Source organism: Amia ocellicauda, chromosome 1 (assembly GCF_036373705.1).
Source record: "Amia ocellicauda isolate fAmiCal2 chromosome 1, fAmiCal2.hap1, whole genome shotgun sequence".
In the NCBI taxonomy this organism is placed as follows: Eukaryota; Metazoa; Chordata; class Actinopteri; order Amiiformes; family Amiidae; genus Amia; species Amia ocellicauda.
Window position 1 is genome coordinate 26,777,265 of NC_089850.1, and position 19,912 is coordinate 26,797,176.

General features: G+C 35.3%; 1 protein-coding gene across 1 annotated transcript in view; it reads left to right on the forward strand.

The window, feature by feature from the left end:
* Window positions 1-704: 704 nt before the first annotated feature.
* The window catches only part of sgk1 (serum/glucocorticoid regulated kinase 1), a 46,020-nt gene continuing 26,812 nt past the window's right edge, over window positions 705-19,912 (forward strand). The window contains exons 1-2 of the mRNA XM_066700160.1: window positions 705-889; window positions 6,016-6,231. Coding sequence (XP_066556257.1) covers window positions 815-889; window positions 6,016-6,231 — 291 coding nt within the window. The 5' untranslated portion in view covers window positions 705-814. The remainder of the gene's footprint in view (window positions 890-6,015; window positions 6,232-19,912) is intronic.

Genomic DNA, 19,912 nt, shown 5'->3' on the forward strand with positions numbered 1-19,912 from the left:
ATTTATTGATATTAACTGTAACTGCACAATATTTACTCAAAATTTACAAAGGGTCCTTCAATATGGAAATGTCCTGTGGATTTTCTCTCGGAAGAAAGCAATTTCTAACACACTGTAATGAATAAAAAGTTAAATTGTTAAGGAATACAGTATGGCTGTTGATGTGACAGGCAGATTTCTCCCCAGTCATCCGTCACTAGTGACAGTATGGGTTACACTCCTTTTGTCGTTTTATTCTAAGATGCATCTCCCCTTGGAGCTTAATTGAAATGCTCATGAGAGAGTACCAATCCAGGCGAGCATCGGTTGTGCAGATACTCCAGCTGTGAGGGAGAGAGAGAGAGAGAGCAAGACAGAGAGAGGAGGTAGAGAGACAGAGAGAGAGAGAGAGAAAGAGAGAGGGAGAGATGTGTAATGCAAAAGACAGCAAGCATCACACAGCAGAGCTTTCATTGATAAACTGGTAGTATCTGCAGAACGCTTAGCAGCCCTGCTCTGTACTACAGTACGTGCTTTCTAGCGAAGGGGCCGCAGCCATTCACATCCAGGGAGATTGAACCTGACACACTGGTAGGCTGTTCTCACCTCCAGAGACTCCAGAAAAGGCAAAGACAGAACCTGGGTTATCAACGTATGTCAAAGGGAATAATCTGCCAGAGAGATTGTATGTGATTCAGTGCACCTCATTCCTCCTTCATAAATTATTGGGAGAGAGCAGAGAGCAAAGCGCTTTAACAAAGCAGCCACACAGCATCCTCACAAAGCAGCAGCAACACTGGGCTCCACGGACCACAGCGGCTCTCCGGCCAGGGCAATGAAGATGGTCAGCAGTGACAAGAACGGATTTTCCTTCAAGAAATGCTCAGCTTTCCAGTTTGTGAAGAAGAAGGTCAGTATTTATGTTGTCGTTGTTGTCATGTAGCACAGCCTGCCCCAGTGTAATTAGGGACAGGGTGTTGCGTTGGAGGAAAGGATTTTGGCTCAGTTTGATCGGAACGTTAAGACTTTTAATCGACGTGTGCCCATCTGAAAGGAGATGAATGGTCTCTTCCTGCAAACAGCATCATTCTTTTCATTCATAAAAGTGGCTTTCTGAAGGGGATTATGTGACTTCTGCAATTCCAGGACTATGAAATAGTGCTTTCAGCTCACACAATGAGACTTCAGTGTTATAGGGAATCTAGTATGATAAGTTCTTCAGTGTTTTAGTGATAAATGTAGGTCACTCATTTCCAGGTTTGTTTACAGGTACTGGTATATAAAGCATTCATTATGGAGAAAAAGGCAATTGACAATACATTCACAGCTGATTGTAGTTGCACTCAATAATCACTCAATCAAAGTTTTTTTTTTCCTCAGCACTAGGAAACAATACTTTTTTTTTCAGCTCCTGGTACAAAACCTTATTTGTAAGTAACTGCAGCATCACTCGATATTTAGAACCTGTGATTTTTAAATTCATTGCACAATACACAGCTGACTGGTACATGCAAAATACATTTAACTAAATGGAATTAATACATAACACTTATTTAGGTTTCTTGACAATAAAAAGGCATGAAAGAGTACAGGTAACTTATCAAGAACAAAGGATTCTCCAGATGAGATTAATGAAACAAACACAGATTACACAAACATAGAAAATTGATAACAATACATCAGATTGACAGCAGGACTGCATGCAACTAAATGAACTGTCACATTGCTATGGATTTTTCAAGTGTCAAGTGATATCATACTCAACAAAAAGCACAGGGCAGAAATTAATGGGGCAGCTCGTGCAAGTTCGTGTTAGATACTCGTGGCATTCCATGATAGATTTATTTCTCTCTTATGAACAGAGATAATACCATTATTTGGAAGCTTTAAATAAAAAACAGTCCACATATTTGGGACATATTCTTCTCTTTCTTGTGGCAGAACAGGATAAAAAATACCCAAATGCAAGGCTTTCAAGGCAAAATGTAAATAAGAAGTAATTGTACTCATGTTTTTCTTCTCCTTATGTTTTTTGACTTTCCACTTCATTAAGTCCAAGTCCTATAAGGAAAGTTGTAAAAAACGAAATAAATACATACAATTTCACAAATACATCAATTCATACATAACCAGCACTGAGGCTGAAGAAAAGCTAGAAGAAAGATTTATAATCATGCAAAACATTCGATTTGGAAATGAGCAAAAACAGAAAAAATCACATAGATACTAATTACAAAGGAAACCCTCTGACTTTGTCTAACGGATTGCAGCATTTAACTGCATATTAGCATAGTCGCAAAATGTGATTATTAAACCACCAGTGTAGGCTCTGACAGAAGGAGAACACTTTTGTGATGCTTTCTGCTTTAATTAAGTGCCCGTTCATTCTGGAATTGCAACAAAGGGGAGAATTAACATGGAGGAAAACAATCACAGTGAATGTGAGCCTTCAACTGTTTACTTTGCAAGGCACTTGATAAAAGAACTGCAGACGCTATTTTCCTTTACACTATTTCCAGGGATAGGATTAAATATGGCATAGAACAGTTCTGAATGAAATGTTAGTTCCACCAAAGGGCCATGAATGATTATTTTTCAGCTGAGACTTGGCCAATATGCAGGGAGAAAAGGAGGTATAATACTTGAAACAAAAGATAATATGCAGGTTGCCCAGTAAAGGTCATAAAGAGATGAAGATAAAGTGGGGATAGGTGTATTAGTTTTACATCAGAAATCCCTACGAATCAGTTATTTCATGTTTTATAAATAAATATCATTTTCTCTATTCTCTTTTTTACCAAGCTGCCTTCTTGTTTAAAGGAAGATGTCTGAAGCAGCAAGCTACACAGCTCACATTCAATTCATTCTGTAGTTTTTCTAAAGGATATATTTCATGATTTCCACAAACTTGGTATCCTTAAAAATGTGGTATCTTAAAAATGTTGTATAATACCTATGACATATGTGTCTAGAGTCACACATGTACAATCCCAGTGAATTTACATGTAATTGTATCAATGGTGAATGAAACACGACTTACTTTTAAGCCTTTGCACCCCTGCTCACAAAACTCCACAAGACACCAGGGTCTTTGCACATAACTTTGAATATTTCGGTGTAGGAACATCGTAAACCGACAGGACTTGTCTTGTTAGATCGATGAGGCTTTGTGTGATTTATTGAGCCGTATTGCGGTAGCCATTCAATCGCAGAAAGCATAACCTTGTAAGCGTCAAGGACCGCAGGTCGAGAGCAGAAGTGTGCAGATTGTGTAACTCTGATTGGAAAGATAACATTCTCTCATTAAAAAGACACACAATACCTTTGAAGCAGCTCTATTAGCAGTTCACTTAAACAAGTGGAAGAGATTATTTCAAGAACCTGCCCGAGCAGAGGATATTGTCATCACAGAAGCGCCTACCTGAGGAGCTGATCCGGAGTTGGATTCTTCAGTACATAATTACTCATTTAATTATAATATTTGTTGATCGTGGAAATATCGACAGGATGTACTATCTTTATAGAAACGAGGCTTTGCATTCGGAGTTTAAAGAGTTAATTGAACACTTCTCACTAAATCATTACAAATACTAGGAGACATGAAAAACATTTCAATGTTCAAATTACAATTAACGGTTTAATAACCACCCCCAACCCCCTCGCTCTCTGTTTTAATTAAAATACATTTGATTCAATTGAGGTTACAAGATTGCTTTTTCATATTTTGACTTGTAGCCTTTATTTTACAATGCTTAGTTAGTCTGGGGGCCAAAGCAATTGTATCTTGTCAATTATGGTACCTCTGCATGGGCCACATGTTATATGATTGCCATTTGTCACACTCACATTGACAATGAATAGTACTTGCACAACTATACCATGTACCGATTAATTGAAAGTATAATTAAAATATTGAGAAGGTAAACATTATTTAGCATAATTTGTTGTAGAAAGGCTATAAAACCCAAACTTTATTTCTATTGGTTTATAAATTTAAGATTATGTTATGCTTTTCCATTATATATATTAGAGATAGACTAGAATAATAATGCTTACACTTCAATTGAACATTGTATTCCCAGAAGAATCACTTGAAAGAGATTAGGGTATATAATATACATCAGCACAGCCACTTATCCACAATAGAGCCTGGCTCTTCACATATATTCTAAAGGAACAGATAATCTGGAGTGTACATCACTTGCTCATAAATGAGTAATTAACTGAATATTGAACAATCAACCTTCTGATTCCCACTGCTGTCAGACAATTAAATAATTTTCCTACAAAATCTACCTTTCCTAGAATTAAATCACTACGCAATTTTGCGAGCTGTTAATTGCGTCCCAAATTTTCACAAAGCAATCGATGGAAGGTTACTTTAAATGAGATGTAATCCACAGCAGCTTTTGTTGTCTGCAGGGAGGTTCTGGGTCTGGTCCAATATTCAGAGAAAAAGAAAACATGTTCCAGGAAATATTGATCTGTCCTGCATTTTAGTAACAGGAGTGCAGCTCTCATAGCAATGTCACGGAGAAGTGTCCTTAATTTATAAAGGGTATGTGTAAGTCAGAAGAAGTCTCTGTTCTGTATTATTTTGATTAAGGCTGAACATACCAACTCCAGATGCTTTCTGGGTAATGGTTTGTTTTCTTCCCCCAAGCCCTGGCATGCTTGTAGGTTTAACAGTCATGGTGAGTCACTGAGCACTGAATCATGTATATTTTCAAAACAAGTTTTGGGGTAGATGGTTGCTAGGCCCTTTGGAAAAGTGGTAATGGAGAATAGGACAGCATCATACTTCCTGTGGCTGGCCACAGAATTTTTTGGAAAAAATGGTTATCGTAAAACAAAAAGGAAATCTGCTGCAGTTTCTGTAGCTAGCTGGCTTAAATATCTTCCATGAACATAGTTTGGAATGCTGTGTTTTTGTGTGTTTAATTTGATGGCTTGGGCATCTCTCTCTATTGCTCATTCCTTCATAAGTAGCAAAGTCCACACAGTATTGCAAAATCATATAATGTGTTGTGTCTGTTTCAAAAACAATTGATACAGAGTATCAACTCTCTAGACAAAGAGGTAAATGATCTTGCATTATTATATTCTAATAACATTCACTTTCTCTTCCCAGACCTTTCCCACTTCCCTGTTATAATTAATTCCACTTGCAGTCCCTTGCTGCAACATCCTTAGATGTTGGCTTAGAAAAGAGGTAGTTGTTAGCATAAAGGGTCATCACTAACTAATAAAAAGCAAAATCCACTAGCTGTGAGATTGAATGATTTTACAAGCAGCCTTGTATCTGCATCAGACTCAATTAACTGTTATTTTTTGTTCAGATGATGTGTCCTTGAAAACTAAATTGCAGATTTTCTCTCCACCTCATTAGTGGCATTTTTGTTTAATATTAGTATAAAGAGACCTTTTTTTTCCTATGGGAGGTAACTGCCAACCCAGCCTACTTATTAAAGCTGTCAACATGAAGTAGAAGCCAATGTATTTATTAAAGCCATAACTTTGACAAAGGAGAGGTGCAGCCAACAAAATAACTAGTGATTCACCTCTCTGTGCACATTGAACTCCACAGATTGACAGTTAAACGCAATGTTATACAGTATGTATATATGTTTAATGAGTGCAACTGAAAATTTTGATTTGATTCCCCAAGCTTTCATCAACATGAATATAAACAACCTAAGCTATTTCATGCAAAATATATTTAAATTGATATATATATATATATATATATATATATATATATATATATATATATATAATGCTGCAATGCCAATCAGTACTATTTTATACTTTATTATATTGTTTTCAAAGCAGGATATCTTATTGCTGGACCTTCCAGTACAAGCCTTTCAATCTTAGCAATGTCATGCCCATGCACCTATTTCACTAGATCTCCTGAGGGGATTTATTGCATTAGATGGCAACACATTCTCAAGTATTCTGACAACAAAAGATTTTGGTCAATGTTCTTTGTAACTGTGTCACTATATAATGCCAGGCTTGAAACCTACTCTCCAGGTGCGACGCTGGATTAGGAATCCCAAGGTGAACATGGAGAAGTGTCAAAGCAAAACTTTCCTGTATCCTAATTCCACCTCCCTGCACACGTCTCAGATGGACCAAGACCTCTGGTATAAACAGTTCCCTGCTTACAGTTGCTGCCATCTCAACCAAACAAAGGACTTAATGCAGGATGAACAGCCATGTGTTGTGGACAAAGGAAAAAGCTGCAAAGTAAGTAAACATAATGCCATTACCATCTTCCTTGCCCTTAGAAACATGTGCGGTTGTATTCTAAGCTTGCTGTGGCTTTACATACTGAGAACCATTTGTCTCAAACTGGCAGTTGCATAGAATACGTAATGGCCCTGAGGAAATATTCTGGGAAGATTAATATTTCAGTATATCTAATTAGGATTTGAGTGTTTCTGGTTTGTTTTTTCATCATTAAATTAAGGGAAAACATTTGGCAGTGAGATGTTGCTGCAGATTCTAACAGCATTGTTACGGCGCTACAGAGCTGCACTGTGGGACTACCTCATTAACTGATTTACATGAGATGTTTAACTCTAGCACTTCAGGTACGGCTTGTTCTCAAAAGGCTTAAAACAATGTGTATTTGAATTGAGACTGCTATGCATTTTTTTTATTAATCCATTGTTTTTTATTAATCCATTAATCCATTGCTTTTGTACAAAGTCTATATCTTTCTCACATGCATAAATGTATTAAGTGGAATGTGTCCTGGTCAATACCAGTAAGTAAAGAGGTTTGAATCTTACAAGTAGTCAATCAAAAGAAAAAACGAAATCATTACTAATCTCCTTCTATGTATCCCATTCTTTCAGTGTATATAAGGTTGCATAGTGTAAAAACGTAAAAACCCAATATGAGATAAAAGTATAGACTGGACTGAATTCTCAGAAGTCTGTCAGTTTATACTATGATCAAGCTACATCTTTCATTAATCCTTCAAACCAACTGCTGCTGACTCAGCAAGTGTTGATTTTATTAGAATAATGACCTCATTGGAAAATGAATTGAATAGTACTGTTTAGTGTGAAATGTACTTGTTCAGCATGAAGAACAGTAACGTAAATGAGACATTACAAAAATGAAATGCAATAACTGCTACATTCATTTTGAATTCATATAAATATGCTGTGAAACTTCAGATTAATACATTGCTTTCTATTGAATAACCAACAATGAAAATATGAAATATGATATAATGCATTCGAAAAGAATCACTAATAGAATATTATAATATGAATGTAAATTGGTCAGGTGAAATGCAGTAGTCCATATACAGAGCATATAGTAAACCATGAAATTGTAAGCCATTTTTGTATATTCTAGATGTGTTATTGTAATTAATAGGACTAATAAACTTTAACAATAAAAGCAAGTAACATTAGTCTAATAAAGATAATCCACAGTTATAATTTTTCATAGGAAATATTGTAAAAGCTCTATGCAACCTTTTAATGATATGCCTCAAAGTGAGTTCAAAACCAAAGGAAATATCAGGTTTTATTTCAGTGAATTCCTGACAGCTCGACAGCTTTGTCGAATTGTCAAAGTTTGGACTTCATACTGAGAGGAATCGCTTCAGCTCAGATCTCATGGAGAGCGCAAATGACATGGCACAAATGGCAAGTCTTACTCCTTTTCAATCAGGAATGCAGAGGAAAGAAAAAAAAACTATATATATATATATATATATATATATATATATATATATATATATACAAGTATCTTCATAGACAAGACACATTCAACTGTGATATTGAATTAATAATGACAATTTAACACATAGACATAAGAGTATTGAAAGAACTATGTTTTAGCTTCTGAATAATCTCAGTAATTGAACAGCATAATGGTTCAGGCACAGAACTCAGTTAAACCTACTAGAAACCACATATATGTCACAAACAATTACCAGGATTGACACAAATGTATGTTCCCAGTTTGCAAGGCCTCTGTATGTCACACAGATGTCACGCTGGCTTTCTAAGGGTTATAACTGCGATAGACAAAAACACTTCCTGTACATTTATTACAGCTTAGAAACAGAACTGTTTAATGAATGTCCATGAAGGGATATTTCATATGACCTCACCTAGGAGTTGTTTCGGTGTTGAACCTCCTCCCTAGCATCCGCCTGTATTTTTAGCTCATCTGACTTCAGCTACTTAATTGGAGGGCAGGGGTACTTTTTAATCGATTAATTGATTAACATGGAATTTGGGAAATATTGAGAGAGTGAAGAATGGGGGAGATATGTAACTTAGTTCACTGTTTAAAATAGGCAGAATTGCAGCACAGGTATCAGTATGACGCTACTGCAAAAGGATAAGAAGAAAGTTTGTGTCCCTAGTTCATTTCCAAGTACTAAGTTCAGCAAGAAAAGGACATTTATTTTCCATTTACTACTTTATGACCTTGAAGAAACTCTTGGGCAAAGCAGTAAGTAAGAAGAGGGTATTCCAACTACTTAAAAGGGATGCTAAAAGTGATTCAAATGAATTCTATGGCTGTTTCCCGTCTGTTACTGTGGCTGTGTGCTGTGTGCTCCTATCCAGTCACATCCCATCAACCAATGATATTCAGAAAACACCCCGCAGTCACGGAAGGCTTCATGGAGGTCTGCCAAACAAGGACTTCTTGACTGGTAGCCAAGACTGAAAGGTTTTCAGTCTGGAAAAGTACTATGAAAGATAATCCTCTTGGACAGGTTAGACTTGCTTCTACGCCTTCCTGTATAACATTAGGAAACTGAAAGGATTTTCCGGTCCAACTGAAATTTCTGAAGGAACAGTAAAAGTTTAATTAGGACAAAATGTCTTTACTCATTGCTAATGTGGTCTGAAAGGAAAGCAAAAGAAAGTTTTATCAGAGACATTGGAACTGGGCTGACTTTGGATCCTAAAACAATTTGAATGCTGGAGATGTATGGCTTTATCCTTTGTCTGTCTGCTCAATGAGGAGTTGTAACCCTCTTCCGCAGGTCTTGAGATGTGGTTGATTTATTGTGAGTCTTTTTCATTCATCTTAACCAAAGTGTTTTGAATTGAGTGGTGACAAGACAGCAGACCACAAGAGACTGGGCTGAGACCACTAATTGTGTTTCACGCTGAGCTAGACTACTAGCTCTGGAGTTGAGGTCTGATTGATGAGGCATAATTGGAGTGCCCACCTGCTCACAACATACCTACCTACATGCAACATTCATATCCACATAAAGCACACATGTACGATTCTGTCTTACTCACTTGTGCAAGTCAACCAACCTCAAATTATATACCAATCCCTTTTTTCCTTCTCACACATAATAGGTCATATACATGTCTAATTGGGCTCCTCATGTGAACCTGTGATGGTTATGTCACTGTCAACAGTGCCTAGAATTTTGGCATACATATTTTGTTGTGCCTAAGCTGGTTCTTATTAGTATACACGCAACATGTGCGAACAGAAATACTGCTGATCAAAATTGCCACTGTATGATGAATGCCTTTTCTTAAGACTTTAGTTTAGTTTATAGGTTGAGCTATAACAGTTGAATTTTTGTATATTTATTTTTAGGGAAATAAGGTCTGCTTTATTTTTATCGTTTACCACTGTTCACGTCACCTCATGTAGTCTGTGATCACTGGCAAGTAATCTTAATATAATTAACTGTTGTAAATCGAGGATAATTAAACTGACTCAAGTAGCAGTTAGACAAGAAAATCAGAAAAGCACAGCTGTATTCTGCAATTGCTTATATACAAGTCACTCTAGATGTCCTGAGTCATTATTTCTACCACAGTATTTTGAAATTACATTGCTGTTTCATATAGGATTGATCTCTATTTGTCCAAATTCCCACTTTTCATCAACTCTTTATCTTGAGTCCTTGAGGTTTAAGTATAAGATAACTCTGGCTGTTTAAGTTAAGGTGAGAGGGAAAACTACTTGAATCGAATTAAAAAATACTTTGTGAATCTGAATAAACATATGGCAAAGCAACTGAGTACATACTGTTTAAAACCGTGTCACTGCTTCTTTAGTTCACTAAATGAACGTGGGTATAATTCATTGCTTTTTTTGTGAGTTAAACTAAAAATACAACTCCATGTAATTTAAATTGTTACCTTGAGGTGACACATAATTTAAAAAGCATTAAGAAGGAAAATGAAGGAGGCTATTACAGCCAAACACTGTTATTACTCACCTAAGAAACAACAACAACAGTTTAATATACTTGGAAAATGAGTTCCCAGAAAGTTTTTTAACACATCTGATTTAACAAACATCAGCCAATGCAGCTCCTTTGATATGTGTGACCTCGTCTTTACATTCACTGCTGTCATCACTACAATACAGGTCTCTGTATTGCTTGATAATTGCATCTTGGTTTGTGAATATAAATATATATATTATCAGATATCAGATCAGCAGACCTCAGTTCATTATTTGTGCTTATCACGACTTTTTGAAAATAAGAAAGAAGGTCAGTTTAAATCCTCCCATTTCACTTTCTGCAGCCATCCTTATTTCACTCAAGCAACCTAATCAGTAAATGGTACCTGATAGGACAACAACAAAGCTCAGCCAGGCCAATCTCTGCCTATGCCTATCTATCAGCTTCCCTGTGATTTTGGATAGTGGCACAGAGAGGCTTATCAACCCCAGCCACAGTGGTGATTACCAGCCAGAGCCAAGACGCCATTAGGAGTCTCAGTGGCACACAGCTCCTCCATTCAGCAGGGTGTTTCATTGCAGACCCCTTCATCTTCTCAACCAAGCAATCAGAGTTTTCCACTGATGTAACTGGAAGGTGCCTTTTCCTGCACAATTGACAAATTCTGTTGCATTAAAAAATGGCAGGCTTATTTTACCCGTCTGACAAAGTGCAGGGCCTTCTGAGAAAGATGCTGTTAAAATGGTCAGTGTAATACAAGAGCACAGTGGCGTGAAGCAGAAATGATGGATACCAGTAATTAGTCTAAAGGAGCCATTTAACCTTTTCTCTGATTCCACATCGGACCAGCTGCAAATTGGAATTGATATGGACCAGGATTCAAGCACCACATGCACAATTAATGGTTTTATACTATGATTTTTATTTTATTTTCCATATCGAAAGTAGTGCTTATCAGTTTATGCCATGCTTATCCTATCCATTTTTATTTGGCAACTACGTTAGTCTCACCTGGTTCATAATAGCTTTTATTTATAGCTCTAGCTTGTCACGATACATTAACAGGCCACAGGAAGAAAGTAAACTCAGTAGGAAGAGTTTCATTGAGAACCTTTGTACCAGTATTCTTGGTAAGGTCTGTTACCCCGGCTCATTTATTACATGTAGCAAATAAATAACAGGCTAGTGCCTTTACCAGCCTCAACCAGTTCCCAACAAAGGGAAGGCTGTGGTTAATTCAAGTTAAAGTTATTTTTCTACTGACACTTAACAATGTGACATTTTAAGATGGAAACGCTATCCGGCTTGTATGTTTTGTTTTCCTATTAACACATCTTTTAAAATGAGCAGTTTCTCTCATCTCTTAATTATGTTATTTTATCTGATATGTGTTTTCTTTGAGACTCTTCTCCATTATTTTAACATGTTTTACAGCTCCAAATCTGAAAGCTTTATTTGAGAAATTGTAATTGAAATTATTCAAGTGCAATCATGCATTTGTAACAGTTCTTTATTTGCAATTGTTTTATTGCCATTGGCAATGTCCTCCCAATCAGTTTTGAGAATTATTTCAAATGTTGTTTAAACTATTATCTTATTTTTCTGGAAGTCAATCAGTATGCACAATCTAAACCCATACACCAGAAAATTATACACAACACATCGGGGTGAATAAAAATATTAAAAAAAAAGTAATTCAATTCCTCTTAGTCATCCCAACTTGAAAGATTTTGTGCACTGCTTTATGCAAGACTGAAAGATATGCAATTATGTAGAACCCATATGTGTGTGTGAGTTTGTGTGTATGTGTATGTGTGAGAAAATGTTAAATTCCTTGTACTGAAAGCTGAAACACTTAAGAGCACTTTCTATTTGCCCTTTCAAAATGAAATGATTACAGGTTATTTTAATGTCATTTTGGTGGTCCCTGTGAAAACCCTCACACAAAAAAACTCTCAGTCCAAGTGCTCTCAAATACTTAATACAAGCAAATGTTTATCCTTTAAGTGTTTGATGTTCACTGGTGAAAAATGCCAACAACCCTGCCTAATACTTTTTACTTTTAAGATGTATTATTAACAAAGTTGAGGACTTTAACCCATTTGATATTTTTAGCTGCTAAACATTTAAAGGTGACTTTCATTACATTAAGATATATAATCTATAATGCCAATAGTGTTATTCAGAACATTTTAAATATGTATGTTTGTCCCATTGGTCAATGATTAAATTAGATCTTTAATAATATCTTATTTCTCACCTTTTTCACTTGTTTTTTAAATATACAAAGTTTCTCAGTAAAGATAATGTGTTATTGAAGAAAGTATTATGTTCAAGCTGCAGATTTTTTTTTTTAATTAACAGATTGTGGAAAATGGAATAGATAGATAATGCCACAAATAATAATAATAATAATAATAATAATAATAATAATAATAATAATAATAATAATAATAATAATAATATCATGATTGAGATATCTAAGAAATTCTACATTAATGATTTAGTGATGAAACATTCACATACATTTGTATCTATTCTCAGAAAGAGAGAGAACAAGGTTTTACAAAAAATACTAATATAAAATATGTAGGTTATCTGATAACACTACAAACACATGTATTATATACAATGCCTTTCTTGCTTCTTTTTCCTATTATGTCACATTGTCAGATTAAATTTAGAAGGTATTTAAATACTATTCCCAGTCCAATTACAATTCATGAAACATGTCTACATTGTTATTTTTACAGATTGTTTTATGAGTCATCCGATAATGTTCAAGTGACGATTCTTACCAAAAATTTTGTGCAATTGACCAAACCAAGGAAAGTTAGCTCACCGAAATAATCAAACCTAGCTTTCATTTGAACACTGATATTGTCCAGAATGTTATAAAACATTATTTTCATCTCATCTCTGATCGGCTGTTTACTTCGGGCATTGTCTGTCAGGCCAAGTGTGATGCATTTCTGCTCGAATCGATGATAGAAACGGTCAAACTCTTGTCTCTGGTGTTCCACAACTCCCATTGTGACATGGATTCATGGACAGCAGAATCCAATGTCCATTACTTTATTCTGCAGCACATGAAAGAGTGCATCGGTTTCATTGAAAATGCCCTCATATGCCATTATGAAAAAGCAGGTTGATGCTTTGACAGAGATCATCAGGTTCAGAAAAGTTGTGGTTGAAGGTTGGCTTTGGGAGGCCGAAACATCCTCGAAGGGCCGCATTTGGCCCCTGGGCAGCACTTTGGGAACCCCTGCTGTAGAGCTTTCAATATATTCTGTTATTTCATAGTATTTCATAAAAACCTAATAAAAACTAACAATTTGTACACTGGTTCTTATTTTAATCATGATTTTTGTTAGCTCTGATGTCAATTTCACCAGTGTACACCAGAGCATTATTAATAAATGACATTTTGTCAATGTCAAAAACAAAAACGTAACTATCTGATATGTAAAACAAACCGATAAGTGGTAATGAATCAAAATGAATCTGTAACAAAAGTAGTCAATACATTATTATTGGCAGATTTTGTTCCCCTTAGTACGGTACTATCCATAGTTAGTCCATAGCTGGAGTAGGTCTAAGTTAATCCTGTACTTAGTCTCCTCTAGAGGCAGCAGCGTGATTTTGGAGTGATTTTGCAGAGGCAGTGATTTTGGGGTTTGTTGCAATGGAGACCTTGTTTAGTCCGCAGCTGGGGACTAACTTCAGCCGCAGAGTTCATTGCAATGGGTATTAAACTTGCGGACTAATTTAGTACGGAGCTGCATACTAACCACGGGATCATCTCCCGTTAGTACGCAGCTTTCAGTTCATTGCAATTGACCTCAGGGTCATTGATGTTTTACTGTCACATTTATATAAGTTTTACGTTTTTCCTCATGTACACAATTTGGTTAATATTTCTCCAGGATTAAATTGTTATACTGTCATTATATGCCAATTATACCAATCAATACAGAAAAGAAACACACAATATAGTGTATTTATATATTTTATTCAGGGCAAAGTCACACAATATAGTCTTCCACAAGGGTAACTATATATATATATATATATATATATATATATATATATATATATATATGTAAATAATACATAAATAATGTATTACATTCGTACTATATGTACTATACGTACAAAATGTGGGAAACAAAATAAATTGCATGCCTAGACAAAATTAAGAAACACATCAAAGACTTTTATTCTACGTCAAGATTGTAATTATTAAAATAAAAACTGTTTAAAAAGGATGGCTGGCAGAAATAGTGCAACACGAGCAATACAATATAAATTATTTTGCAAAATAGCTACATTTCATGTGCAGAACTAGCAAGATATACTTTGCATACTGACAAATTACAGTACATATGAAGCCCAAATGGTAGGGTTTCAATAGTTCTATTCCCAATTCCCACAGAAGTACATAAAATTAATAAATGAATAAATCAAGGACATTTGCAGGAATCAAGTCCAAGAACAACAGTGTTAACAGGATCTAAATTACAAAGAAAATTAATAAATCAAATGTGCAAAATCAACAATCAAATAATACCCATAATAAACATTAGCATTAGAGGCACATAAGTATACATTATGTTTATCTATCAATCTATCTATCTATCTATCTATCTATCTATCTATCTATACATCTATGATCTATTTGCCATATATATTTCACTATTCATATCTATGTAAATCTACTATAATAAGCACAGATAAAACAATATAAGTAAAATATATTGTATAAGACTCCTGTATAACAATATTGCACTCTATTAATAGTATTATAATGTCTACATTTAGACTAAACAAGTCCCTCAGCATTATTTTACAACCACAAACAATAATTAATTATTGGTAAAAAATATAATTGCTTGTGTTTGCACATGTAAATGAAAAATTATAAAATAATACACAATTTTTACAAATAATTACCTACATACAGACAAAGAGTTCTTACCAAGTGTGGCAGTGCATTGTCTCATATCATTGCTCGATAAACACAGCACTTCAACGTAACATCTTATAAGATTAAACAATCTGCAGCAAACTCCACAACATCGAAGTTACTGTGTAGAAGAATGACCAATAATAGTATATGTGCCACATTATACATTGAGCTCACTGGTTTTCATGTTAAATAGCGAGTTTACTTGTTTACACACTCACTGGGGCAAAGCACATGCAAAAACTGAAAAGTGTGACACTTGTATTTTGTATTACACATTCATTAAACCATTCCGGAAGGAAACAAAAACAGGTATTATTTTGGACATTGTCTCTTGAAAACTGCTAATTTCAATGACCTGTAGCATAGACAAACATGTTATGAAATAACAGACCTTTTGCAATTTAATGATAGTATCTTTCACTACAATGATACAAAATAAACTCAACAATGTCAAATATGACTATCAAAAGTACTAGAATAAAACACATCCCATTCACTTCCTGAAATTATAATTTCAAGAGTCAGTTTAAGATGTGTTACAAATTACAGAGGAAATGACACAGTCCAAAAAGAGGACAGATTGATTTGTATAGTATGATGGGAAAAGGCAAATCTAACGCTGCAAGAACAAGACAACTTTGAAAGAGAGTGTTCTTTATATTGGGAAAGTCAGGGACAGGCTGGGACTAAAAAACATTCCTGGTCTTTGACCCAGTCCACCACAACTGGCCCGCAGATACTCCACCACCCTGCCCTGACAAAGCGCACATGTTCTCACACCAGCCCCTAACACCACCATCTAGCTGCATCACACTTATCACACTTATGGCATGATGGTAACTCAGTCTGTTTCTTGTGACTGGTTGTTCTAAAAAGTAAAGGATCAGAAACTGCCTTGGATTCTATGGAGTTTTAAACTGAGGAGATTGCAACCCAAAGCAAAGCCTCCCAAAGCATAAGCATCTGTCAACAAATGCACTTTCCCAGCATCTATTGCTTTGCCTCCCTCCTCCATCCCAAACAGTGCCTTTACTGTTGCTCCTTGGCTCATCCTGCCTATTGTGGAGGGAAGTGTCGGGTTTCCAATGGCCTCCTCCTAACGGCCAGGTCATTGTTCCCTCAGTAAAGTGTGTCTAGGCCAGAATAAACTCTATTTACCTTCCACTGTATATGTCTATTGTGGTATAGAGTTATTGGGATATCAAAACTGTTTGTCCTACACTTATTTTCATACTCCTGGCAACAAGCAGGACAGGAAAATAGCAGTATCAAATAAACAGTTGATGTTTGACCACCCAAGAACATTACACCATGTAAACCAGGACCTCAAAACCTAATTACACGTTCTTTTTGTCCCACCTTACTTCTGTAAATAACTATCTTTGTGTTATGATACTTGCAGAGCAATAAACAAATAATAGAAACAAAACCCATGTAATGTACATGTTCTTAGCTTTCATTATGAAGAGCTATTGAATCTATACAACCTGCTCACAGTAATTTAATAAAGAATAACAAAGCCACAGGGAAAACCACCTGGTTGCTGCTCACTCCTGTGTTAAAAATGTAATGAACATGCATTATTAATGCCTTGTGAATAGAGAATTAGTATTAATGTAATCTAGACCAAACAGAACGTTTTTCATATTTGGTTTCCTCTCAACACAATCCTGTTGTTTGCAGGTATTGGTTGCGTGCATCCTGATTTGAACTTTACTACCTAAAGCAAGAGAAAAGAGATAATATGACATTTATAGAAACGCCCTTGAAGATAATGTGTTAATTACTTTTAAATAACAAATGGTATTTTTACTGACACACCTGTGAAGAGATACCATTATTACATGTATTTAGATGTCGGTTGAAGCTTTGCTTATCTCAAAAACGTTTATAAGTACTGTTTTTCAGTTAACTTGCCTGGGCATGTTTGAACATCTAAAAAAGTACTCTGCAATCACATTATACTATTTCAGGCCTTCAGTGTAAAAAAAATAAAGACAGTAGGCTATAGAAATTAAATACATAAGTACAATTTTAATACAACATTTAATTATTATATTAAGGTAAAAACAAATATATATTTGAATTAAAACCAAACCTCTCTCTCTCTCTGAATGTATATATATTTATTGGTGGTGTTGTGGTGGTGGTGGTGGTGGTGGTTGTTTTTGCGCAGTGAAGAGAATGTATTTGTAGTTTAAATATCTACTCCGCCATGTTTTCATATTATGTGGACGAGCTCCTTTTAAGCTGTTTGTAAAAGCCAAAACAGCTACATTTCTGAAAGGTCAAGTCAATAAACAAGGTTAACATGTTACTGTGGAAAATATATTTTTGATTTTGTTTTTGTTTTGTTTTTATTTACTCTATTATAAAGTGAAACCAATATGGAGCTTTATTTAGCTAAAGAACCAGTAAGTACATATTGTAAACAATGAAACCCAGTCTCATTCGACCTATACTCAAAAAGTCTAGATTAAATTGACTGTATTCTCAAATCAGAGGCTATAACTATAAATATCATGTATATATTTTTTTTAAACAATCTAACATAATCTAGGAGCAATTCAAATTTAAATTGGAAGTTTTATGCATAATGGAATTACCCACATATTCATAAAAATGATTATTTACCTACATTCAGAAGGACGTATACTGTTAATTTTCATGAGATGGGAAAAGTCCCATCCAACAATAGCAGTTTACCAGGAATTCAACTACATTTCATACGTAAGTCCAACCATTATCAATAAATACTGTAACTATTTATTACAGCTGTGGTAGATACATTAACCTGCAATGAAATCTAAATGCATAATGTATTGTTCTCTTTGAAATCTCAGCTAACTACTGTAATTTGCAAATTGGAAAATTCTATTACAGGCCAGTGATAAGCACAAGCCCTGTCCCACGTCATAAAAAGCCTTATCTTCTCAGAAAGCTTTAGTAATCATAGCTTCTTTCAGTGGTATGATATGCTAAAGTCTACTCTGTCTCCTTGGCAGGAGTTTAAATAGGTAAGCTACAAAGTAGGTTCACGCTCTGTGCCAGTTTAGCTCGTCTGTCGTATGTGTGTCAGCTCCTCAGAAGCAATGCCGGATCAGGTCAATGACACAACAAAGTGCAAATTAAAGTGTATAGGCAAATTCTGTGCCACATAGGATTAAACCCCTTATTGTATAATTGGATTTAGCACTCCAAAGACATGGACTTCTATTTTCCAAGGAAATGGCAATCCCAAGATGTAATGACCTCTTTAAGGTCAGAATTGAGGCTCCCTTATTCAGGCAGCTTAACGAGATCCATTGAAACTGGGCAGCACATGCGAGCCTTTTAGATTTAACCCAAATTCTGTGTGTTTCCTCTGAGAAAATAAGGGTCTTTTTGAAGATTATGGAAAGAAATTGGAACCCCACATTATGTTGCCACAAAGAATTCAGAGCACTTGACTCTCAGTAGTCAAAATGACATTTATATGTATATAAAAAGAAAATCTCCACTGGCTAGGAAATAATTGTATTATATATACTACATTCAATAATTTACCAGTGTAATTTTGTCAAGATTGGATCATAATAGTAATTTTCTGGCAGATAACTATAGTAAACATATTATTTTCATTTTGCATTTTATAGTTATATTTTAAGTAGACAGACCAACATAACAGACTCAGTTTGTCCCAGGGAAGTAGTGAAGTATAAGAAATAAAAAGATGCTTGTACAAAGACAGCTTATGGATGAATCTCTGCAGATAATTGACAAAAACTAATGTTAGAAGACTGGCCTTTAACTTCCTCTACATACAGTATTCCAACACAATGTATCATACTTTCACAGACAGATTGCTGTTTTATAGATAAATTTAATCTTAAACCATTCAATGGCTGTTCTTCAAAGCACACATCTCTGTGCTGATACCTTGCAAAAACATATAGTTTGGCCTCTATGGCCTGAAAATATTCATTCAACAGACAGCTCTCTCGTGTCACTCCTGGACAGCTTAGATTAAACCCTAATTCAACACATATCAAAGGAAGACACAAAGAAAACACACAGTGCAAACACAGAAAGAAGGCTTTGTCAGCATTGTCAATCAACATTTGACACCATGGAAATGCCTGGTGTCATTCTGTTCATAATGATAGAAACCAGATTATTTTAAGTATCCCATTTAGGAAGTGAAGCTCCACAGAAAAGATAGATAGGATCCTGCAATAGCTGCATCACAGATGTACCAGCAGGTAAGGATCCAGATCAATGGGACAAGAACTCGAGAGCCATCAAATGTTTAGAGGACAGCATATTGCTGGTCAAAACAATACATAAATAAAATGCTTAGGTTATGTAAGGGTATTGTGACTAGCGTGCTTCAATGTTTTAACCAAAATATTTTTATCTGAATCTCGGCTTCTAGAGGAAGTTATTGCAAGGACGGTTACTCTTGTCATAACTATTTTAAGTGAGTGTTGAAATCACAGAATACACGTGAAATTTCCTTCCCTGATTCCAGCAAAAGACTGTCGCAGGCAATACCATAATACCAGTCTAAAGCATTCAAGTACCTTTACATGTTTAATGCATGGAAAATGGTTTAATGATTTCATTTTAAGTTCTTTACTGCATCAAGGAAGTTTAAGAGACAAATGTAATCCAGAGGTATAGGGCTACCACAAACCATTAAACAGCATAACTACCATGGTGATAACTTTAGCTTTATTATAGGTCTAAATTTACTTCATACCACATACAGCTGC